At 49.7% G+C, this 24,679-nt stretch overlaps 1 protein-coding gene across 2 annotated transcripts in view; it reads right to left on the bottom strand.

Annotated features, from left to right (window-relative positions):
• Positions 1 to 24,679, bottom strand: part of ASTN2 (astrotactin 2) — a 351,114-nt gene that overhangs the window by 285,651 nt on the left and 40,784 nt on the right. For both annotated transcript variants that reach the window (XM_030507189.1, XM_030507188.1), the window contains exon 2: positions 3,307 to 3,494. In XM_030507189.1, the coding sequence (XP_030363049.1) occupies positions 3,307 to 3,494 (188 nt within the window). The remainder of the gene's footprint in view (positions 1 to 3,306; positions 3,495 to 24,679) is intronic.

Raw genomic sequence — 24,679 nt, 5'->3', positions numbered from 1 at the left:
CCAAACAGATAAGATTTACTTCCACACAAGAGGAAACAACACAATTAAACCCAAGTGACAGCTAAGATTATGGGGGGAAAAACACAACAGGCGTAATGACAAAAATATTGATTCCTTTCTACTTGACACTGCACACGCAAAAAAAAGGTAAATAAATAAAATCCAACATTTGCATTTTTGTGGGTTTTCCCTTTTTCCTTTCTTTTCATTTGGGAGACAGATTTCAGATGCTTAAGCCGAGAGGAAAGGGGTGGCAGAGAGTAATGGAGGCTGAATTCCCTTTAACTGCAGTAATTAATGTTATGTCTCATTGGGGAGAGATTAAGAAAAAACAGTGAGCAAAGGAAAATAAAATAAAAATCAAGTATTATTTTGCTGCTGAAGCTGCCCCTGAGCTTGGGAAGGGAGGTGTGAAGAGAGTCACGGTTGCCCAGTGTTGCTGTGGGGGTAGATGGCCCCAGGGACGCAGGATCATGGACACCAATGGCCCCTCTCCTGCTGCACTGGAAGCAAACCCCAAAGCAGAAAGCCAGGCATCGCCAGCCACAATCACCAGAATAAGGAGTAAACCCAGGATTTACATCTCTCCCCGAGCCCCCACACAGTACAGAGGGGTTCTTGGCTTTAGAGGCACAGCAGGAGCTACCAGCCAAGTCATAAACATCTACAGAAGCCCAAAACAATGCTCCCATCAGAGGGAGCTCAGCTTGGCCATGTCTCACTGTCCAATAAAGCTTTGCTGGGTACTTCCTAAGTGGCGGATTAGCAGGATCCCCCAGGCAAACCTTCCCTGGCTTCCTATAACTCAGCCCAAGGATGAGCAGACAGCTAAAAGTAAGTGTTACAGCCACTTAAAGGAGATAGAAGGAAGCACTTCCAAGTGTCTCCTCCTGTCCCCTGCAGCGAGATGCTGGGCTGATGATGAACAGGACACGCAGACCCTGAATGCCAAGGCAGCACTGAGGTGGACTGATGCTCCAGTGCAGCAGGAATGGTGTTTTAGTCTATAGAGAGTACACAGGTATCGGGCTTTATGGTAGGAAGCTACAGGGGAAGGAGGAGGGCTCCAGTGACAGCGGATATCTGGGATGTGGTTTAGTTGGCCTCAGGGAGGAGAGTAAAGGCGTGGGAAAGCATCCCAAACAGAGCCTGGGGACTCAGAGGAAATATTTCACCCAAGAAACAAAGACTTTCACCCCATTCTACTTCAGCTACAGAACTCCATATGGTCTTGGGGGAGAGGATCCAACAAAATACGCATTTATCTTGTGGTAGTAACTCAGAACTTGGCTCGGATCCGCTCGGTTTCACTCGAAAAGTTAATGAATCTTCAGAAAAAAACCTGGGCAAGGTTTCAAGTCTGTGCTGCAATCCTGACCCAGTGAAGAAACACACAGAGCTTCTGCCTCCCCCAGGACACGTGTGCAGCCCAGACCCCAACCCAGACCCATACCCCTGCTTGCGACCTTGTCTTCTATTGCAAGGAGTATCAGGATTGATACAGGAAGCAGAATTATGGCTCACTGTTTCCCTCCTGCCTTCTCCTTGTTAATGCAGAAGGGCAGGAGAGGCTCAGGACAGGAATTAACTCTCACAACAAAGACACGGATGTTCCCATGCTATTGGCTTCTGCAGATGTGGCAAAACATCTTCACCAGCTAACCCAGGAGGAGAGTGAACAGACACTTCTGCTGTGACATGCACAGTGATGCCTTCAGCTCCCCCCCAGCGGCATCGCTGCTTCTGCGCTCTGAGGTGCAGAGGATGGAGGCTCTGGACAGGAGTCTCTCTAAGAAACTTTCTCCAAAGCATCAATCCATTACAATCATCACACTGCTTTCTTAGAAAGAGCAGCTTCAGCAATGTCTGAGGATTGGGACTGAAACAATCCCTACTAAAGAAAATCTGCATTTCAAGCAATTGCAGCAATCCCCAGGCTCCAGAGCCAGGCTCTCCCTGCAGCCACGGGCCACTTCTCCATGGCTCAGGATTGCCCACAACAGCCAAATAACCCCATTCTCAAACCAGGGATCAAGCTTTTCACACCCCAGAATTGGGTTTTGCCACCTTCATTGCTTGCTCTGTCTCTTGCTTATTTTTTCAGGCTCATTTTCCAAGTACACCAGTCTTACCCTTTCCCCCCTAGTACTCCATCACTTTAACATTTTTAGCAGGATGTAAAAACATTCCCTATCCAACCAAGCAAGCTGCAGTCCCCAGTTCCTATCTCTTCTACCATGCTGCTATCATACTGCATCTTATCTTGCCCAACAGCATTAATGCAGAGCCTCTCTCCTGCTGCCATGCACTCAGTGCCCAATCTAAAGCCCCACTGCCAAGGGCTAAGACACTCAAAAAGAAATCAGATTTAAGTTGTACAAGCCAAATAGACACTTGTTCAAAGGAAAAAATAAAGGCTTTGCACAGCCACCACCTCTGCTCCTCCTTCCAATCGAAAGACAGAAGCCATGGATATGGCACACAGGCTTCAAGAGATTAATAGATTCACCTTTAGCAGAGGGTTGCTGCAATGGGATCCCCAACGCTACTGAAGAATTTCTTTAGGCAAATAGATGACTTGCATCTACACAGGATATACAAGCTTAACGTCTTTGTTTCTTTTATTGACAGGACAGCTTATGCCAATGGCAGTTAAGGGACAATACATTTAATTCCGTTTCACAGATGGAGCTCTAAAGTGCAGAGGAATGACAGACCGGATCCAAATACATAGTCAACCACCTCATAAGATACCAAAATAAGCATTTTTAAAGGCAACAGAGCACATACACAATCTATTAATAAAAGGTTACATAAACATCCAAAATGGAGATATTCAAAGCATCTGGATCATCTTTTTACTTTTAGGTCAAGCTCATCATTTGCAGAGAAGGATCATGCTACAGCCCATATTCACTTGACAGGTAAAATTCAGTTTCGGGAAGAAGTGACCAAGCCCAAAATCTTGCCTTTACACATGCCTAAAGGCACAGCCAAGCAGAAATACTCCCCTGACCCACCTCACCACTTACCACCTGAGGCAGAAGGAACCACAAGCTTCCACCTTCCCCACAGCTTGTCCTCTAGTCTGTTGTCTTACTTCATGATGAAAAGACCAACCACTCTTTTTTCCCCAGCCCATTCAAACATATCTCTTCCTCTCTGAAGGCCCAACCAAGAAGGGACATGGACATTTGCAAACCCTGCTCCTTACCACCACCCTTCCACCACAACCCGGCTGGCAACCACCATCCCCTCCCAGAGAATCCTCTGTCCCCTTCGATGCCATTGGCAGCTGTGACTCACCATGACTGAGATATGAAGAATGTGCAGCTGCTCCTCCACGATCTCAGAAGGTTCCTGCAGACTGGGAGGGGTGGCCCTGGAGAGCTGCTCAGCGCTGCTCATGGAGACATGGAAGTACAGGGTGCCGTTCTCCAGCCACTGCTGCTTCCAGTGCACCAGAGAGATGTCAGCCACGGTCCCTGACATCTCTGCAGGGACAAAACATAGAATCATACAATCAACCAGGATGGAAAAGACCTTTAAGATCATCAAGTCCAACCATAACCCCAAGTTCGTGCAACAGAGGATCAGTTTTCTTCATGATGCCAAAAGCAGTGTTCTTAGCGGTCCTGGAAATAAGAACTTTTGAGTCTTATCCCTGGTGCTGCTTCTGATCTACAGGATGAGCTTGAGCACTGCATTTTGGCCTCTGCTTGCTATTTTCCCTATATATGAACATAAACAGTTGGCTTCTTTAATATAAAGAAGCTGCAAAGTGCCTTGTGATTTCCAGATAAGAAAGGCAGCAACAGTACACCAGTGCACAAGGTGTCTTTAACCTCCTATAGGATAAAGGCTGGAAGAAGCTCCTGGAGATGAGCAGCCAAGCCCAAGGGAGGTTTGCTGCTTGGCACAGGGCAGAGGGAGGGAGGACACTTGCTGCCAGGCAAGCCAAAACACAGACATCATTCTTCTTCTGGCATTTACAACTGAAACCTTCTTCCAGGTCGCGACATAGCACTGCAGCTGTATTTAACAGGGACATTCCCAGCATGGAGCAATGAGCACCACCAAGAAGAGGTGACCACCAGGCTTGACAAATATCTATTGACCTGGAGAAGGACCTTCAGCCTGGAGAAGAGAAGCTGCGTGGAGACCTCACAGCAGCCTTCCAGTATCTGAAGGGGGCCTACATGGATGCTGGGGAGAGACTCTTCATCAGGGACTGTAGCGATAGGACAAGGCGTGATGGGTTCAAACTGAAACAGGGGAAGTTCAGGTTAGATATAAGGAAGAAGCTCTTCCCTGTGAGGGTGCTGAGGCGCTGGCACAGGGTGCCCAGAGAAGCTGTGGCTGCCCCATCCCTGGCAGGGTTCAAGGCCAGGTTGGACACAGGGGCTTGGAGCAACCTGCTCTAGTGGAAGGTGTCCCTGCCTGTGGCAGGGGATTAGAACTGGATGATCTTATGGTCCTTTCCAACCTAAAACATTCTATGATCCTATGACCTTGGGGTTGCACATCTGTCCATCTTCTCCTGCAGCCTTCTGTTTGTTTTACATCCTACCCAATCCTGATTCACAGCATACGCACCCTGGGAGCTAGGATTACAGCATCCTGGTGCACACATCCACTGCAGCAGCTTCCCCTGACTTAGGGCACCACATGAGTAATTAGGGGTGAGGGAACCCCAAAAGCCATCCCCAGATCCAGAGTCTCCAGCATGGCCAGAAGCAGCAGCTCCATCCTCAGCTGCAGCTCCTGCCTTGGCCAGGCAGCAGCAAACGCAGGCAGGAGCGCTGACAGCTCCAGAGCTGCCCATCAAGGTTTAAATGCATCTCTGCAAAGCACTGCTCTGGCAGTTTGACAGCCAAATCAAAGCCAGACAAAAAATACCAGCGAGAAAAGAGCCAAAATATTTCTCCTTGCACCACCTCTTTTGTTGTGTTTGTTTTCCCATTTGCAGTATAAGCAACGGGAAGCAAGTCAGGGCCTTGTAGTCACCAGGCTCACAGCTTCAGCAATCACCTGCTTTGGTGGAAGAACCAAATTCAACTCCCTCCTATTTGGGAAGAGCAAGCAGCTTTAACGGACCTTGGCCTGCAGCCTGAATGTTGTGCTTGGTCCAGAAAGGCTGACAGCATGAGCTCTGTTCCCCTGGTACCATGGTGGGACCAGAGACAAAGTTCTCCTCCACACATTGGTCAGCTGGGAGGATAGGGCTTGTTCCCCTGCAGGCAAAGTAGCTACAGAACAGCAGTGGTGGTATACTGTATTTGATTCTCCTAAACCTAGGTGGGCAGAAGCACATCCCTGTGGAGATGAAGGAAGGAACAAGCCCAGCTGAGGCTATCCTGAGGAGTTATTCACACCTTTCAGGACATGATGCTTCAAGACTTGCTGCTAGAGTGAGTACAGAGAAGTGCCACAAAGATGCTCCAAGGGCTGGAGCAGCTCTGCTCTGGAGCCAGGCTGAGAGAGCTGAGCTGGGGCAGCCTGGAGAAGAGAAGGCTCCTGAAGGGGAGACCTTAGAGCAGCTCCAGTGCCTAAAGGGGCTCCAGGAAACCTGGAGAGGGGCTTTGGACAAGGGCCTGTAGGGACAGGACAAGGGGGAATGGCTTTAACCTGCCAGAGGGGAGATTGAGATGAGCTCTTAGGCAGAAGCTCTTCCCTGTGAGGGTGCTGAGGCGCTGGCACAGACTTTTCCCAGAGAAGCTGTGGCTGCCCCATCCCTGGCAGTGTTCAAGGCCAGGTTGGACACAGGGGCTTGGAGCAACCTGCTCTAGCGGAAGGTGTCCCTGCCCATGGCAGGGGGTTGGAACTGGAAGAGCTTTAAGGTCCCTTCCAACACAAACCAGTCTGTGAGTCTATACAGACACTTGGGTGCTCCAGCTCACGACCAGCCACACAGGCTGCTCCAGACACTTCCACTTCCACAGACCCACATCCTAAGCCAGCAATAAACCCTCAGTCCTTCAGGAACAACTTCTCTTAGTGCTGAAATCAATACATTTTCCAGCAGCACATTCCTGCCTTTCCATCATCGATTAAATCAGAGCCACCCACCCCCTGCTCACAGAGTTGTCCCCATTGGGTTCCTGGTCCTGCAGGATCCCCCCCTGGCTGCAGAGCCCAGTTGACAGCTGTCGTGGTTTGAGCCCAGCCGGTAACTCAGAACCACACAGCCGCTCGCTCACTCCCCCCCCCACTTCTTCCTCCCCCCGCTCCCGGAGGGATGGGGAGGAGAATGGGAAGAATGCAACTCCCACGGGTTGAGATAAGAGCAGTCCCGCAACTAAGGTATAACACAAAACCACTACTGCTACCACCAATGATAATAACGATTAGTGAAATAACAAGGGGAGAGGATACAATTGCTCACCACCCGCCGACCGATACCCAGCCCGACCCGAGCAGTGATCTGGGCCTTCCGGGTAACTCCCCCCGGTTTATATACTGGGCATGACGTGCTGTGGTATGGAATACCCCTTTGGCTAGTTTGGGTCAGGTGTCCTGTCTCTGCTTCCGCCCGGCTTCCCCTCCTCCCTGGCAAAGCATGAGACTGAGAAAGTCCTTGGTTGGAATAAACATTACTTAGCAACAACTAAAAACATCGGTGTTATCAGCGTTGTTCCCAGGCTGAAAGTTAAAAAACACAGCACTGCACCAGCTACTAAGCAGGAGAAAAATGACTGCTATAGCTGAACCCAGGACAGTATCCACCCCTTATTCCATACCATTCACGTCATGCTCAGATCCCACATCTCTCAGCACACCATCACCCCTGTCCCATATATACACATATATATACACCCACACCCACACACAGAGAAAGATATCGTTCCCTAGTCCATGGACCAATCCCTGTAAAATTGCTGAACTCATCCAGTCCATGATGTCAGGTTCCATCTCTTGTAATAGTCTTTCAGGGCAGGAGGGACGGTACATGGTGTTGGGTTGTTGCCTGCTGATGATACCGCCAAACTCATCTGGTCACTACTGAGCTCATCTGGTTTCCTCAAAATTCATTCTTTGTTGAGGTGATGATCGGAGGGAAGTCAGGGTCAATGGCTGGTGACCTGAAGATATCTAGCTGGTGGGCTATAAAAGTGTTATAGAGCAGGCAACAGCGTACAATTGAGTTCATTGGCTGTTTTCCCCCAAAATCAAATCCCCTTGAGGTACACATCGGACTTCCCCATCTTCCCGCATTACCCACCAAGTATATCCAGGTCCCTGAGCAAAAGCAACCCCACGAGTGGGTTTGCCTTTACCTGAAGCAGGAATAACCCAGACTGTCTTCCCCAACAAATTCTTTATGTGCACCACAGGAACTTTATCCCCCTCTACAGTACGTAAAAGTTCTGATTGGGCTGGGCCAGCCCTGTTGGCAGATCCCCTACTGTTGACCAACCAGGTGGCTTTTGGTAAATGTGTATCCCAGTGTTTGAAAGTCCCACCACCCATTGCTCTCAGTGTAGTTTTTAACAGCCCATTGTACCGTTCGATTTTCCCAGAGGCTGGTGCATGGTAGGGGATGTGGTATACCCACTCAATGCCATGCTCTTTGGCCCAAGTGTCTATGAGGTTGTTCCGGAAATGAGTCCCATTGTCTGACTCAATTCTCTCTGGGGTGCCGTGTCGCCACAAGACTTGTTTCTCAAGGCCCAGGATAGTGTTCCGGGCAGTGGCATGGGACACAGCATATGTTTCCAGCCAGCCGGTGGTTGCTTCCACCATGGTAAGCACATAGCGCTTGCCCTGGCGGGTTGGTGGGAGTGTGATATAGTCAATCTGCCAGGCCTCCCCATATTTGTACTTCAGCCATCGTCCTCCATACCAGAGAGGCTTTAACCGCTTGGCTTGCTTAATTGCAGCACATGTTTCACATTCGTGAATAACCTGGGCAATAGTGTCCATCGTTAAGTCCACCCCTCGATCACGAGCCCATCTATATGTTGCATCTCTGCCTTGATGGCCTGAGGTGTCATGGGCCCACCGGGCTAAAAATAATTCACCCTTATGTTGCCAATCCAAGTCCATCTGAGCCACTTTAATCTTAGCAGCTTTATCCACTTGCTGGTTATTCTGGTGTTCCTCAGTGGCCCGACTCTTGGGTACATGAGCATCTACGTGGCGTACCTTCACCACCAGGTTCTGCACCCGAGCAGCGATATCTTGCCACAATGCAGCAGCCCAGATGGGTTTACTTCTGCGTTGCCAGTTGCTCTGCTTCCATTGCTGCAACCACCCCCACAGGGCATTTGCCACCATCCATGAGTCAGTATAGAGATAAAGTACTGGCCATTTTTCTCGTTCAGCAATGTCCAAGGCCAGCTGGATGGCTTTCACCTCTGCAAATTGACTCGATTCACCCTCTCCCTCAGCAGTTTCTGCAACTTGTCGCAGGGGACTCCACACAGCTGCCTTCCATCTCCGATGCTTTCCCACAATACGGCAGGACCCATCAGTAAACAAGGCATATTGCTTTTCACTCTCTGACAGTTCATTATATGGTGGGGCCTCTTCAGCACGCGTCACCTCCTCTTCTGGTGACATCCCAAAATCTTTGCCCTCTGGCCAGTCCATGATGACTTCTAGAATTCCTGGACGACTGGGATTTCCTATTCGAGCTCGTTGTGTAATTAGTGCGGCCCACTTGCTCCATGTAGCATCAGTTGCATGATGTGTAGAGGAGACCCTGCCTTTGAACATCCAACCCAGCACAGGCAACCGGGGTGCCAGGAGGAGCTGCGCTTCAGTTCCAATCACTTCTGAGGCAGCTCGAACCCCTTCATAGGCTGCCAGTATCTCTTTTTCAGTGGGAGTATAGCTGGCCTCGGATCCTTTATATCCCCGACTCCAAAAGCCAAGGGGTCGACCTCGAGTCTCCCCTGGAGCTTTCTGCCAGAGGCTCCAGGTAGGACCATTCTCCCCAGCTGCGGTATAGAGCACATTTTTCACATCTGGCCCGGCCCGGACTGGTCCAAGGGCTACTGCATGAACTATTTCTCGTTTAATTTGTTCAAAGGCTTGTTGTTGCTCAGGGCCCCATTTGAAATCATTCTTCTTCCGGGTCACGTGGTAGAGAGGGCTTACAATCAGACTGTAATTTGGGATGTGCATTCTCCAGAACCCCACGACACCTAAGAAAGCTTGTGTTTCTTTCTTGTTAGTTGGTGGAGACATTGCTGTTATCTTGTTGATCACGTCTGTGGGGATCTGGCGGCGTCCATCTTGCCATTTTATTCCCAAAAATTGAATCTCCTGTGCAGGTCCCTTGACCTTATTCCGTTTTATGGCAAAACCGGCCTTCAGCAGGATTTGGATTATTTTCCTCCCTTTCTCAAAAACTTCTTCCGCTGTATCACCCCACACGATGATGTCATCAATGTATTGCAGGTGTTCTGGAGCTTGCCCCTGTTCCAGTGCAGTCTGGATCAATCCATGGCAGATGGTAGGGCTGTGTTTCCACCCCTGGGGCAGTCGGTTCCAAGTGTACTGGACGCCCCTCCAAGTGAAAGCAAACTGTGGCCTGCATTCTGCTGCCAAAGGGATTGAGAAAAATGCATTGGCAATGTCAATTGTGGCATACCACTTGGCTGCCTTTGACTCCAGTTCATACTGAAGTTCTAACATGTCCGGTACGGCAGCACTCAATGGTGGTGTGACTTCGTTCAGGCCACGATAGTCTACTGTTAATCTCCACTCTCCATTAGACTTTTGCACTGGCCATATGGGGCTATTAAAGGGTGAGCGGGTCCTGCTGATCACTCCTTGGCTCTCCAGTCTGCGGATCAGCTTATGGATGGGAATCAAGGAGTCTCGGTTGGTGCGATATTGCCGCCGGTGCACTGTTGTGGTCGCAATTGGCACTTGTTGTTCTTCGACCTTCAGCAACCCCACAACAGAAGGATCCTCTGAGAGACCGGGTAAGGTGGACAGCTGCTTAATTTCCTCTGTCTCCAAGGCAGCGATACCAAAAGCCCATCTATACCCTTTTGGGTCTTTGAAATACCCTCTCCTGAGATAGTCTATGCCAAGGATGCATGGAGCCCCTGGACCAGTTACAATGGGGTGCTTTTGCCACTTCCTCCCAGTCAGGCTGATTTCAGCTTCCAGCATAGTTAACGCTTGGGATCCTCCTGTCACTCCAGAAATAGAAATGGGTTTCACCCCTTGATAGCTTGATGGCATCAGAGTACACTGTGCACCGGTATCTACTAGAGCCTTATACTTCTGTGGGACTGATGTGCCAGGCCATCTGATCCACACAGTCCAGTAAACCCGATTATCCCTCTCCTCCACCTGGCTGGAGGCAGGGCCCCTCTAATAGTGATCACAAAATTCTCCACTTCTGTCTTGTAGAAAGGGATTAGTATTCCTTATCACAGGAGCTGGAGTAAAATCAGCTCTTTCGCTCCATCTGGGAAACTGCTCGCCAGAGACTGGAGCAGCAGCTTTCCTGGGAGGATCATCCTTGACCATTGTTCTCCTCTTCAGTTCACGCACCCGTTGCTCCAGAGCTGAAGTAGGTTTTCCATCCCACTTTCTCATGTCTTCTCCATGATCCCGCAGGTAAAACCATAGGGTGGCCCGTGGCGTGTACCTCGTATATTTTCTTTCTCGAGCAGTAGGGCGCCTTCTGTTAATAGCTGAGACATGGGTTGGTACGCGTGGAGAGCTGGATAGATCGGATAAATCGTCTCTCAATTGTTTGAACTCCTGGGACAGTTTTTCCACAGCTGAAATGATGGAAGGGGTGAGATTGTCTTCGAACTCTCGGAGTTGACGAATCAGGCAATCCACTGTTGGTGATACTCCGTCATTCCAGGTCATTGATGCCAATGTGTGGGCATATGATGATGGCGCACTCCGTGTAAGTTTCCGCCACATGGGTCGTGTACATTCGACTTCATCTGGGTCTACGGATGTGTTCCTGGAATCCGGCCTACGATAGATCATCTCTATAATGGCTGATTCCCTCAGGGACTGGATGCCTTTCTCTATCGTGGTCCAGTTGGCTGAGCGATTCGTAATATCGTCTTTGTAGGGAAACCTTTCCTTCACAGCTGCCAGGAGCCGCCTCCAAAGACTGAGGGCTCGCTTCTCTCTTGCAATTGCTTTGTCAATTCCTCCTTCCTTAGCAAGTGATCCCAGCTGCTTGGCTTCCCTACCTTCTAGTTCATGACCGTCGGCCCCATTGTCCCAGCACCGGAGCAACCAGGTGACAATGTGCTCCCCTGGAAGACGGGTGAAATCTTTTCGCATATTCCGTAGTTCGGTTGAGGTCCGGGGTCGAGAAGTGACCTCTTCTTCTTCTTCCTCTTCCTCTGACCCACGTAGTAGTAACTCTTGTTCAGGTGCTGTTGCATATAGTAATGGCACTGGGTCTTCATCTTTCTTCGCTTCGCGGGTTGCTCTTTGTGCCTTTCGTTTGCTTTTGCTTACAGGGGCAACAGACATTGTCACAAACTGGACATTTGGTTTAGCTGCAGTGTTTGTCACTGTGGTTGGAGTGGCTGCAGTGTCTGCCACTAGGATTGGAGTGGTTGCAATGTCTATTGCTGGGGTTGGTGCAGCTGTTGTGCTTGGGAGTTGAGTAACACCAACAGCTGCATTATCTGTTGCTGTCGGGGTTTGAGTAGCTACTGTGCTTGTCACTGGGGTTGGTGTAGCTGCAGTGCTTGGAGTAGCCATATTGTCTGTTGCTGTCGGGGTTTGAATAGCTACTGTGCATGTCACTGGGGTTGGTGTAGCTGTGGTGCTTGGAGTAGCTATATTGTCTGTTGCTGTCGGGGTTTGAGTAGCTACTGTGCTTGTCACTGGGGTTGGTGTGGCTGCAGTGCTTGGAGTAGCCACATTGTCTGTTGCTGTCGTACACTGCCAGGAGCGCAGCACAGGGTGGAAGTAGCCACTGTGGAGAAGGGAGTCCGCCTGCATCGTGGGCCTGCGCTAGGAGGCTGTGGGAGGAGACTCGGCCGCCGCGTCCTGCTCTGTCCGTATGGGTCTCCTCGCGCCCTCTCTGGTATAACCAGGACGACAGCACACCTCGTTTAAGTGTTTTACTAGTTTTTCCGGATGTTGCACTTGTTCAGTGGTGAAGTTCCAAAGCACTGGAGGGGCCCACTGGCCTAGGTACTTGCCCATACTATCCCACACACCCTGCCACTCATAACTGTCCAGCCTCAGGGAAAATCTCCTGGTGGTCCTCCTATATCGTCGTCTAACCCTAGACCAGATTCGAACCTGATACTGCTGAATTTTTGACATTAAACGAAATAGGATGTTCCTACGACGGGATGGCCGTGGGTAAAACACACTCCGTATGTTTGCCAACATGCTGATCCCCAGCACAATCAGCAGGCAGGTTTCAAGGGTACTCAAAGGCCATCTAAAACCTTCAGAACTCTCAATTGCTGTTGCAAATAGGCTGGTGGGGGAACGGGGGGTGAAAGAGAATGCTTCCTTCGTAAGTTTACCCCCCGAGGAGAAAAAAAAAGATATGCAATTGCTAAAATATTTCATTATATACCTCCCAATGTATAGTGGTGATGGCCACGCTGGAAGCACAAACCAGACCAGTTTCATGATCAATGAGTCTATTGTATTACAAGTCATTACCATGAAGTACAGTGAAACAAGAACCTTAGCCCAGGCCCCCCAGCCGATAAACGCTAAAACAGCAAATAGTGGCTGTAAGTAAGGTACAACATGCTGAAACTCTGAGATCAAGCGCAACACGTCTGAGAGCCAAATAATCACCATTGTGACGAGTAGTAACAATGAATGCTTATCACAAATATGATTAAACACACTCTGGTCAGATCTGTCGTTATCTCAACCTTTCGTGCCCCACGTTGGGCGCCAAAAAGAACTGTCGTGGTTTGAGCCCAGCCGGTAACTCAGAACCACACAGCCGCTCGCTCACTCCCCCCCCACTTCTTCCTCCCCCCGCTCCCGGAGGGATGGGGAGGAGAATGGGAAGAATGCAACTCCCACGGGTTGAGATAAGAGCAGTCCCGCAACTAAGGTATAACACAAAACCACTACTGCTACCACCAATGATAATAACGATTAGTGAAATAACAAGGGGAGAGGATACAATTGCTCACCACCCGCCGACCGATACCCAGCCCGACCCGAGCAGTGATCTGGGCCTTCCGGGTAACTCCCCCCGGTTTATATACTGGGCATGACGTGCTGTGGTATGGAATACCCCTTTGGCTAGTTTGGGTCAGGTGTCCTGTCTCTGCTTCCGCCCGGCTTCCCCTCCTCCCTGGCAAAGCATGAGACTGAGAAAGTCCTTGGTTGGAATAAACATTACTTAGCAACAACTAAAAACATCGGTGTTATCAGCGTTGTTCCCAGGCTGAAAGTTAAAAAACACAGCACTGCACCAGCTACTAAGCAGGAGAAAAATGACTGCTATAGCTGAACCCAGGACAACAGCAGGGACAAGGTGACACCATTACTGCCAGCTCCCTGATTCAGCACCTCACTAATTACACCACTGACATACCTGAGCTGGCTGCAGTGTGACCTGAACCGAACCAGAGAGGGCTGTGCTCATTATCTGCCTCCCCAGCACAGCAGGGTCATTATCCCCAACCTCTGGGCACATCCGAGCACTCAAAGGAGAAAAGCTAAACAGCTCCTGACCATGCACAGGGTCCATCAAGAGCCCACGCTTGGCTTTTGAGGGGATGTGTAAACTCCTCATCATAATCTCTGTCGTTGCAATGAGGTCGCTTCTAATAATCCCTTCCCTCCTTTAATATAAATAGTCTTTGGCTGGAGCGAATCAGTAGTGAGAGGTGTTGTGCACATGCTCTGCCCTGTAAATGAAGCCAGACCTGCAGCTCACGCTGCAGGACAGCAGCTTGTACAAGACCTGGCAATGTAATGAAACGAGTCTTGTGCCTCTCACCTCCAAAGAGGTTAAAGCAGAAGGTTTTAAAAGAACAAAATGAGAGGAGCATCAGGGCTGCTTAATTGCAGTCATCTTCCCAGCAATACTTCAAAGGTCTGCACTGAAAAACATCTCCTTGTCTAATTAAAATCACAACAAATGCTACTTTTAGGAGCAAAAGCACTAACTCAGCTCTGAGATTGTTATCACAAGCTTTTCCAAAGCGGCAAATGGGCCATGGGACAGCACAGAAGCATCAAAAGATAAGATGGCTTTGCATAGCCGGAATCCTAATTCTGATCAGAGGGACAGTCACCTGTAATAAAGGATGATTTACAGGACCATATACTCATCACAGACACAGCCCTGCAGCAGATCATTCCAAAAGAGCTCAGGAAATGAGGTTATATAGAAGAGACCTGATGCAGATGCCACCAGGACCCCACTGCTACTATTCCAAAAGGCTACATCACATTAGGGAAGCAGGGAAAAAACCACCTCCAGGGTTAATCTTTCTCCAGATTCTTTCCCTTACACACATATTTTTTGCATGGGATGTTTGAAAAGCTCACAGAGAACATTTCTGGGGAGTTCTGAGATATAGGCAATTTTTTGGATTTCAGCCTAGACTGAAGATAAGCCTGTTTCGTTTTCAAAAGGTCTCTTCCAAAAGTAGAAACTTCAATTTAACATTCATTTCACAATTTTAAGCAAACCCAGCAGCGAGGCAATTGCTGACAAAAGTTCACTTGCCAAACCCGGCAAGTGAATTTCCCATATACTTAGAAATACCTGAATGCTCTTCACCTCTGCAGCCTGTATTGCAGGAAACCTGCCCCTTCCTTCTCTCACCATGAGCCTTCCATCATAATTTACTGCCCACAAAAAATAGAAAAGCCTTTTCAAGCCCTGTTAACTGCTGAACCCTCCAATATCCAAACACAGGGAAGTTTTTTGGCCTCATATACTTGACATAAATATTATACAGCCTGTGTTTGGCTGGACACACATTGTCACTCCACTATCTACGCGGTAGTTACAGTGGCAATAGCCCGTCCATCAGAAAGGACACAATAGTCTGCAGCAAGATTGCCTGTTATCAGGGCTTTCAAATGCTTTTGAAACAAATTAAGGGCATTCCTGCACCAAAGCAGAATGAGATACAGCCAAGGTTTTAAACGGGCAGCAATAGAAAAGCACTTGTAGTCTATAGCTATTTAAAATCTCGGCATTTAGCAGATGGGGAGTTCTCAGACAGAGTTCAAACACAGCTTCAGGAGTAAAACACCAGGTAAAGCAGCCAAACAGACTTTGAGACATCTGCTATGCCATCTTCCTACCTGCTCACTGCACCCAACAGAGAAGTGAAGGGACAATGAGGGTCCTCCTGCCCAGCCAGCCTCTTACTCTTCATCCAAAACCCACAAGCAAGCACATTTCTCCATCCCAAAGCAGAACAGAAGACCTGAGGAACCATCTTCCCTCTAATACAGGCAGAAATGTGCTCTCCAGACTCACCCTGACCCACACCTGCCCCTCATCTTCCATCACACAGCTCAGCTGAGCCCCAACAGTCCTCAGCATCACCTAATGATGGCCTCAATTTAAGTAAAGGGCACATAGAGTCCTTTCTGCTTGCCTGCCTTTCCTCAAGCTCTGAGCCTCATAAAATTACTATTTCTATGTTTTCCTTGGAAATGAAACAAGCAATTCCAAACAAATCCCTTCCCGGGGCTCCCTGACTTGGGCTCATGCCCATCAGAAGGTCGTCAGCCCAGGTCAGCAGCAACCACAGCGAGATCCCTTCCACCCGCTTCTCTAATTCCATTTTCCCCTTGACTGTCGCTACAATCCTTCCATCTAAACATTTCATTGAAGTCTTCAACTTGTATTACAATCAAACTTAAAAAGCAAAAGGGCCTAAATGCATTTGGTTGGGAACCAAGACGATTCCCATAAAAGCAGATTATGCTGACATGATGAATATATAAAACGAAACAGCAGATATTAAAGTTGGAGGATTGTTACTCAATGCCTTCAGGCTCCTGGCTGCCCTACCCACCTCCTCCCTCCTCTCCATCCCCTCCCACTCTGTTTTACTCAAGGCAGAGATAGCCTTTTCACCTCTGCCTTCTCCCAGGCAGCCTGCCAGGCTAGAAATATCCACTAGCTCCCCCCGACCTTATGCAACGCTTCAACATTCATCACTTATTCCAGAGGTCACAGCCCTGCTTTATCTGTCAAGGCTTTTTACAAAGCCTGTTTTGTATTTAATTGGCTTGTTCTCAGTAATCCACCATGATTATTGTATTTTTATTTCATTCCTGAACGTCATTATTAACATAAGCCATTTTGCTTATGGCAGTTCATCCCTGTATGGTTATCCATGCAGGATAACCCCCATGGTTATCCCCATCCCTGGTTAACCAAACCCTCCTCATGCTTCCCTTCCTCTCTACTCCCCAGCGTTGCTCAGACCTTGGGACCAGCTGGAGACCTTTACTATAAGGACCAAATCCTTGCTGTGACAGATGAGAAGCCTGTGAGTAATTTCAAGTGCACGGCTCCAGCTTCCTCCTGCCTTTTTCCTCCTTTCCTCACCACCTGCTTCATCCCAGCAGGACCTGTACCCTGCAGCCAGAATCCATCAGCTCACCTGCACAACTCATCGTCTTAATCTGTTGGCAAAGCTGGAGATCTGTTTAGTGATTACATTTCCTCTCATAAGCAGCTCAGAAACACATTCCCACCACGCACAAAAAGCCAGCGCTGACAACTGTGTAGTCTTCTTGTCACCCCTAATCCTGCAGCCCCATTTCTCCTGCTTTTTAGACCAGGGGCTATTCCGAGTTAATGTTCTCCCGAGGCACCAACCTTTGGCGAAGTGTTAGTTTATAGATTCTTCAGTTCTAGCTACCACTTATGCTAATAAACCAAATTTATGCAGAAAGTCATAAACAGAGAGCTCTCCCCAGTGCCCTTGCCAGAACAGGATTGCTCCCTGCGGAATAGATTATGATGCTCTGTGCAGACTAGCTCCAAAACGACTCTAGTAATGGGGCTTCCCCATGCTCCCCAGGGGACTATTCTGCAGTCAAACAGGCCCTAACAGTTCTAAGGGTTTGGGTCTTTTGGTGGCAATATGGTGGGGTTTTTATTCCAATCATTAGCTCAGTTTGCTTTTTTCCTCCCTCTTCCCATCTTATAACGTGTTCCTTCTCTTCTACATCTCCTCCTCTGCTCCCCAGGGCAACACACAAACGCAGCTGCAGGTCGTAAAAAGTAATAGAGAAGCTCAGAAGTTTAAGAAAGGGGAAAAAAACGATGACAAGCTGCCTCTGATCATCTCTTTTCTAAGGCCCTGCCTGTGAGGAACACAGCACTGCACCTGCAGAGCTTTCCCAGGGTGGCTACGATGCGTGTCCATCGGGATATGGTGTATATGAGGGATGGTGTTGGATGAAGGAGGGCTTCGGGAGCCTGGGTCTCAGAGTGGTCCATGGGGCCAACACTGTGGCCAGGCTGGGGGACTCTCTCTGCATCTCTGCCAGCAGCATCGCGTGTCTCACATTGGATGGGCAAAATGGGACTTGTAGTAAAGTGGGTTTGGCTGGTTCTAGGTTTTACCCAAACTGCCTGGAAAAGGAAGAACAAGAAGCCAGGTTTGGGGTATGCGCCTGGGACCGGCCACCTCAAATACCGCATAGATGTGGTGAGAGCTGAGCTGCCATCACATTTCACCATCGAGCTATCAGAGCCATGTCACTGTACTTGCTGTCCCAATGGTGGCCCTCAGCATCTGCCCAGCTTCAGCAGGCACCAACACCAACCCTTACATCTCCCTGCCTGACCCTCTGACTGGGCTCCAGCCCTCCTGGGGCAGTCCGTGCCATGCGCTGGTATTAAATCGCGGGCCCAGTGATGGCACTGGATTTACCCCAGTTAATGTCAGGAACAGTGAACTCAGCCAGGACATTTGGATTCTTCTTGTCCTCCCACCAACCTTATTCATAAACATAGGGTTTGTTTGGGGTTTTTTTTAAGAGAACATTTTAGGTAAATGTAGTTATTGTGAAATACAGCAAGAGGTCAGCAGGCTGCGCCATCACGCATGGTCCAGGAGATGAGATGGGGTGAGCAGGGACAACAAAGTCAGCCCTGTCCACGTTCAGCCCCTGGAAACAACTCCAAGACAACCAGCTCTCGGCTCTGGAGCCCTCTGCACCGTCCCCACGTCCCTTCAGTCTTTCTAATCACACGCTTTAGGGTTCCTAAATACATCAGTGAGTGGATATTGATTCACCCGCACTACCTACAGATCATAACCTGACTTCATTGCACCTTCACGGAGCTCAGCACACGCTCCACGTTCTTACAGCCACTTTGATTGCTATTCAGTCTCTACTACATTACCCTTATTTATAATGCCAGGGCTTCAGCGGGGTGCCTCAGGCACTTTCAAATTATGACACAGCCCTTTTGACTTTCAATTCCTTTCCATTCAATTCCATTTTTATTTGTCAGCAGAGACTCCCATTGACCAGTGGTGGAAGCCAACCACGCACAGGCAGACAGGGCTGCTGCACAGTGAGTCAATCCTATAGGAATGACTCACATGCAGCTCAAAGCGATGGGTCATCTCGGTTTGAATGAGAACAGCCAGGTGTGGAAGAGATGGTCTACAGCCATCACTAACACAAAAGGTGAAGGGAAGTGACTTTAAGCATTAGAGCCACTCTTGTGTATCCTGCAGAGATGAATCACAGCATCATCAGGGTTTGATGGGTCTTCTGGAGATCATCCAGTACAACCCCCCTGCCAGGGCAAGGCCACCCAGAGCAGCTCACACAAGAACGTGTCCATGGTGGGGTTTTAATGTCTCTGAGAGGGAGACTCCGCAATCCCCCTGGGCAGCCTGTTCCAAGGCTCTGCCACCCTCAACTGAAAGCTGTTCTTCCTCATGTTGAGGTGAAACTTGTTGTGTTTTAGTTTATGGCTATGGCTTCTCGTCCTGTCACTGGGCACCACTGGAAAGAGTCTGGCACCATCATCCTGGTGCTTGCCTTGGAGATACTGATCTGCGTTGATGAGATCCCCTCTCAGGCTGCTCTTCTCCAGACTAACCAGGCCCAGCTCCTGCAATGTCTGCTCATAAGAGAGAAGCTCCAGACCCCTGAGCATCCTTGTGGCCTCCACTGGCCCCTCTCCAGCAGCTCATTGTGTTTCTTGTAGCGGGCAGGTTTGCAAGAGGGATGGGTGTGAACATGGTGCCTTCATGCACAGATTTTGTTGAGCAGCCACAATCCCACCCCTCAGTTCAGACATAGGACTTTGCTTTGGAGGTGGTTTTGGGTTCTATTGAAAAAGTCCAGCTTTGCCACTTCACTGGAGCCTCCCAGCTCACCCAAGAGAGACACGGGATTTGCTTTTGAAAGAGCACTTGAAGGTGCAAGGAAGAAGAAAGAGCTGACAGTCCATAAGAGTTGTTGCTGTAGAGACGCATGAGGAAAGCTGTCGAAATCTTCTGTTCCCCACTTACTCCAGATCCTCAAAACCCAACAAGAGACAGACCTGATAAATGAGAGGGGAAAAGTCTATCTGAAAGGCACAAGCACCGGTTTTTGATGGTCCAACTATTAATCCCTGTTAAAGAAATCAATGTCCTTGAGGAGGAAGCTTTTCTGCAGGTAACAGACACACAACACTGCCAGACCCAGCCCGTTGCTGTTTTAAGGATGGATTAAATCACAGGTAAGACAGGAGGGATGTCCTGGCTCAGAAAAATCAGGGGATCAGCAGATCTGCTGCTCTGTAGCAGCATCCTAAACCCTGCAGGGACCTGGCCTGCCTCGGACATCTTTCCATCACTGCCCCAGCCCCACATGTGACTCCAGCATGTCCCAAAACCACAGCTTGGCTCTTGCAGGACCACCACAAGCATTAGAGGGTCTATTCCCACCCCACATCCAGGGGAACCACCTTGGAAAGTCTTTACTATGCACTTGGGCAAGAAAAAAAGCCCAATTTAATCTTCAAGCCCAGGCACAGCTCAGCTGAGCCGAGGTGCTGGTGCCTGGAGTGCCATCGCCCGCTGCTGCATATCAGTGCCTGCATGATGACACCAGAGCTTCACTTGGAGCCTGAATGGATCTGAAGGGTCTAATGACACAACCGGAGGCAACTGAGCAAGAGCTGCTGCATGAGATAACCGCTCACTTGATTTCTTCATAGCAGCTGAGGGAGCATGAGGGAGGCAGACGTGAAGGCAGGGGCAAGGCAGAGTGCATCATCTGTAATGGCAGCACATGGTCCCTGAGTGCTGGCACATGGAGAAGGGACCAGGTGGGTTCTATTTAGCCCAAGTCCCACATTAAAAGAGTGGTGTTCAGCCAGCCCCAGCCTGCCTGTATCGCTCCTGCTTGCTTTCCCTAAACACAGGCATTTGCAGTGGGGGTGATGCCTTTTCCCAGGACAGCCAGCACCACCTCAAACACTGACCCCATGGAAGCAGAACAGCCCCAGGAGACATTATGGCACTAGATGAGGCTTGTGCAAAGAGAAAACCATTTCATTTTGGGAAAACTGCCCCTACAGCCTTTTCCCTGTGCAGGTGGCAGCAGTGGCTGCAACTTTGTCTTTAACTATGAGTTTCTACAGGCATTGAGGGCCGGGAGCAGAGCAGGGCAGAGGCACAGCAGGGTGGGCACTGAGGGGCAAGGGACCACTGTCACACCAACAAAGGGACACACCAGGCAGTGGGGACTGCGCTTGTCTAGCCCGCAAGCTGCAGCAGGAGCAGAAGGACAACATGACCTATTCAGGTGACTTGAAGAGCATTGCAATCCAGGCAGACTGCACAACAAAGCAGAGGGTTATGTTCATTTTAGAGCATCGCCGGGGACTGAGCGAGCAGACGGCGGCAGCCCCGAGGGGTGAGCATCGCTCCGAGCTTGATTCCAACTAGCCAAGTGCTTTATAACCTCTTTGCATTTTCCAATGTCTCTCTTCGGGAAACATACCTCTTAAAATGATAACGTAGTGTGATCGCTCAGGGCACTGCTCAAGCTGTGAAGCAAAGTAATGTTTCTAGAATGGTTCCTCTATGCATCTCCCCTCCAAAGAAGCTCTTGAGCACTGAGGGGTCCCAGCAGAAACTCCCTATGGACGATGGAGGGATGGGCAGGGAAGGAGAAAACAGGGAAGGAGAGAGGAAGTCTTGCTTCTATCGAAAGAGATAAACACTAGAATGGTTCCACCTCTTGAGAGATGGTTGTCCTTTTCCAAGGAAAAGGAACCAGCAGTGAAAAAGGGAGGAGCTGGATGGAAAAAAACCAGCCAGTGGATAACATGGGCTCTTAAGCCTACCTGGAGCAACAGGAGGGTGCATCAAAAGCCAAGTAGCCTGAAAATTCTGGGTATATCAGTTACCAGAAATGAACGTTTGCTCCACGTGCATTGTAATGGGGCTTCTACACTAACAGGGTCCCTTTCCTTGCTGTCAAGGCAGACATCCACAGTGGTTAAAAAGGATTAAGGGTCTTCTTTTTTATCTGGGAGAGGTTTTGAGTGCTCACTCCCTGGAAAGCCTGCAGTCCCCCAGAGCCTCCCAGATATCACCCTAAGTACCCAGGTTCTGTCTTGGCTACTCACAAACCCCACATTCAGCTTTTACTCACAGAAACTAGTTCTTGCAACCTTATAGAATATTCACTTTTCTCTAAGAGTGTTACACCTTGACCAAGGAACCACCTTGCTCCTGGTTTTATCTGCCCCAGCACACAGAGGGACGCCATCAGCCCAAGAAACACCAACAGCTGGCCAGGTATCACCAGGTTTAATAGAATGGTTTGAGTTGGAAGAGACTGCAAGCTCATCCAGTTCCAGCCCCCTGCCATGGGCAGAGACACCTTCCACTAGAGCAGGTTGCTCCAAGCCCCTGTGTCCAACCTGGCCTTGAACACTGCAGGAAAGGAGAGAAGCACAGCGAGGGCTATGTAAAAGCAACCTGCTGCTCCCCAAGGATGCCATCCTGGGTTACCAGACCCCTCTGAACAGGACAGACAACCCAGGCAGCCTCAGCCCTGCACCATGAAGCTATACACCATCAGGCTGCCAGAAGCAAATGGATTCAGTGAGATGTAGCTGTGAAAATCCGTATCTCTCTGGACTGACTGGCACTGAAATGAACTGGACTCAAAGCAGCTGATCTGAGAGCACAGAGAAGTCACTGGAGGGCTTAGAAAGTGGCATCGTAAGAAGAGGAGACATGAAAATCCAAACTGATATAAGCAACTGAATGTATCAAAGCTTCTCAGAGCCTGTGGGCAAAATAATTTTCCCCCATTTAAAAGTGGGGAAGGCAAAAGAGAAGCGAAGCAATTTGTCAGAGACTAGAAGTGACAAAGTGGCAGAACCAAAGCAGCCATGTCCTCACAAACACCACCACAAGCAGCATCCCTTTCCCGCCAGCATGCTAGCTGTGCCTTGCAACAAGCACTTCACATGCTGAAATAAGGGAGCAATCCTGGGTCACCAGAATACCCTGATGCTGTCAGGAGCAGTGGCCAGGTCCTACAACACCCTGTCACTGTGCAGGGGTAACAGCCTGCAGGGTGAGGGTCAGGGATGTCATGCCATGTGGATACCAGGCACAGGGAGGGCTCCAGCCCCTTCCAGCTCTGGCAGAAGCATCAGCCCGCCAGTGCCACATCTCTCCAAACAGATAGAGGAAGATCAGCTTCACTGTCACCACAGCCCTAACCCAGCTTGGAAGAACCTTCACCAACCCACCATCAATCCACAGAGTCCCACTCCTTCCCCAGCCAGGTTGCCTAGTGTTCTCCACCAGTGGAAATGCTTCATGAGGCTCTTTCTGCCCCACGTCCTTCTCACCCATCATTAACAACAGGCTACCACCCCATTCCATCATCCTTATTTTCCACTTCCCATCAATTTCAGACTGGACTTTTGACAAAGGCCTGTAGGGACAGGACAAGGGAAATGGCTTTAACCTGCCAGAGGGGAGACTGAGATGAGCTCTCAGGCAGAAGTTCTTCCCTGTGAGGGTGCTGAGGCGCTGGCACAGGGTGCCCAGAGAAGCTGTGGCTGCCCCATCCCTGGCAGTGTTCAAGGCCAGGTTGGACACAGGGGCTTGAAGCAACCTGCTCTAGTGGAAGGTGTCCCTGCCCGTGGCAGGTTGGAACTGGAGGAGCTTTAAGGTCCTTCTAACCCAAACCATTCTATGAATCCATGTCCCCATTAACAGTGGTGCTGGTACCCCCATGATTCCCACACCATTAGATCCAAAAGCAGCATGGTTTCAGGGTTGTAACCCCTCACAGAGTCTCAGGGAAGGCTGTATTGTCACTGCCCAAAAAGAGCCACCTAGACTGGCACAGAAGAGACATGGAGACACCCTTGATCTGCATAGACAAAGGTCACGGGAAAGAGGCAGAGGGGGATGAATCCTTGCAGGCTCATTAGAGGCAAAGAAACAGTTTCTGCAAATAATTGATTTCTAAATTTATCCCCTAATTAAATAGGTTCCCTGGATGAATCTGCATGCAAGCTGCAAGGCGATGATTTAGCGCCTGGCTTCCTACGGGAGCGCATCAACACATGTTTGCAAATCGCCTCTCTCCCAAATTCGAAGGCAGGGTGATCATCTCCCCATGCCAGCACGCCCGGAGCAGACAGGGATGGGTCCCTCCTGCTGCCTGGAGCTTCCAGCAAGCCAAGCTTCCCTCTGTGACAGGTTTATCAGTGCTGCAGGCAGGGGAGAAGGACGTTTGTCACCCATCTTGTCACAGCTCCCTGTGCTCCAACCCAGCAGGGACTCTCCCATGGACCAGAGCAGAGCAGCCATCACAACCAGAGCGTGCAGCTCCCGCCCTGTCTAAGCAGGAGGCCAGCCTGAGGGGTTTTTGGCAGGCAGCAGCTCTAAAACCATGGCAAAACTGGAAATGCCCTGCCTAAACTCTGCACATAGCGACGGCAAGAATGAGAAACATTATCTCCAAAACATGCTACATCCTACATCAATTCCATGGCTGTTCCTGTCTAGTGGCTTTGACTTTTTCCTACAGACACCATCAGCTAATAAAACCTCAAGAGACAGATCTGGGGATAAAACCAGGCTACAAGCTCTGCTAAAATTAAACACATTTATCACTCTTGCGCGGAGAGCTCCTTTTGGAAACCAGAGAGCCCTGTTACTCTCAGACAAGCATCAAAGGACTCTGGATGCGAGAACTCCACGTTAGGTTGAAAAGGCGACGGTGCCGAGCAGCCCCGCTGTGTTACAGCCCACACTAATTGACTCCTGCTGCCCAGGATGGGAAGTGTGGGGCCCACAGCCTGTCCCTACACAGTGCTGGTTCTGAGCTCTCCCCTCCCAAGAAGAGAGGCACTTGCCTGCATTTACACACCATCTTCTGCCTGTCAGCAGCATCAACGCCTTTCATCTCCTCCTCTTTCCTCTCTGACAACTTTCCACCCCCCAAGATCATTCGTGCACCAAGCATATGGGTCCACCTTCCTTCAGGGCTTTGATGTTGACACTTTGGGATCTACAGGCGTAGACCATCCCTCCTGACGCCCCACACATTCGGGTTCCTGCTCCTGGTACATAGTGCTTGCAAGGATGAACCATAAGTGCACCCTGGAGATCCTTTACGGTGCCCATCGTTGCCACGCTGGGCAGAAACAGAGGAGCCCTCCATTCTACCGTTGGCTCTGTCACTTGCCTCAAAGAAATTCAGCAGT

The sequence above is a fragment of the Strigops habroptila genome, chromosome 15 (assembly GCF_004027225.2).
Source record: "Strigops habroptila isolate Jane chromosome 15, bStrHab1.2.pri, whole genome shotgun sequence".
NCBI classification, from domain to species: Eukaryota; Metazoa; Chordata; class Aves; order Psittaciformes; family Psittacidae; genus Strigops; species Strigops habroptila.
Note: the sequence above shows the minus strand (reverse complement) of the source record. Positions and strands in the feature narration are given on the sequence as shown.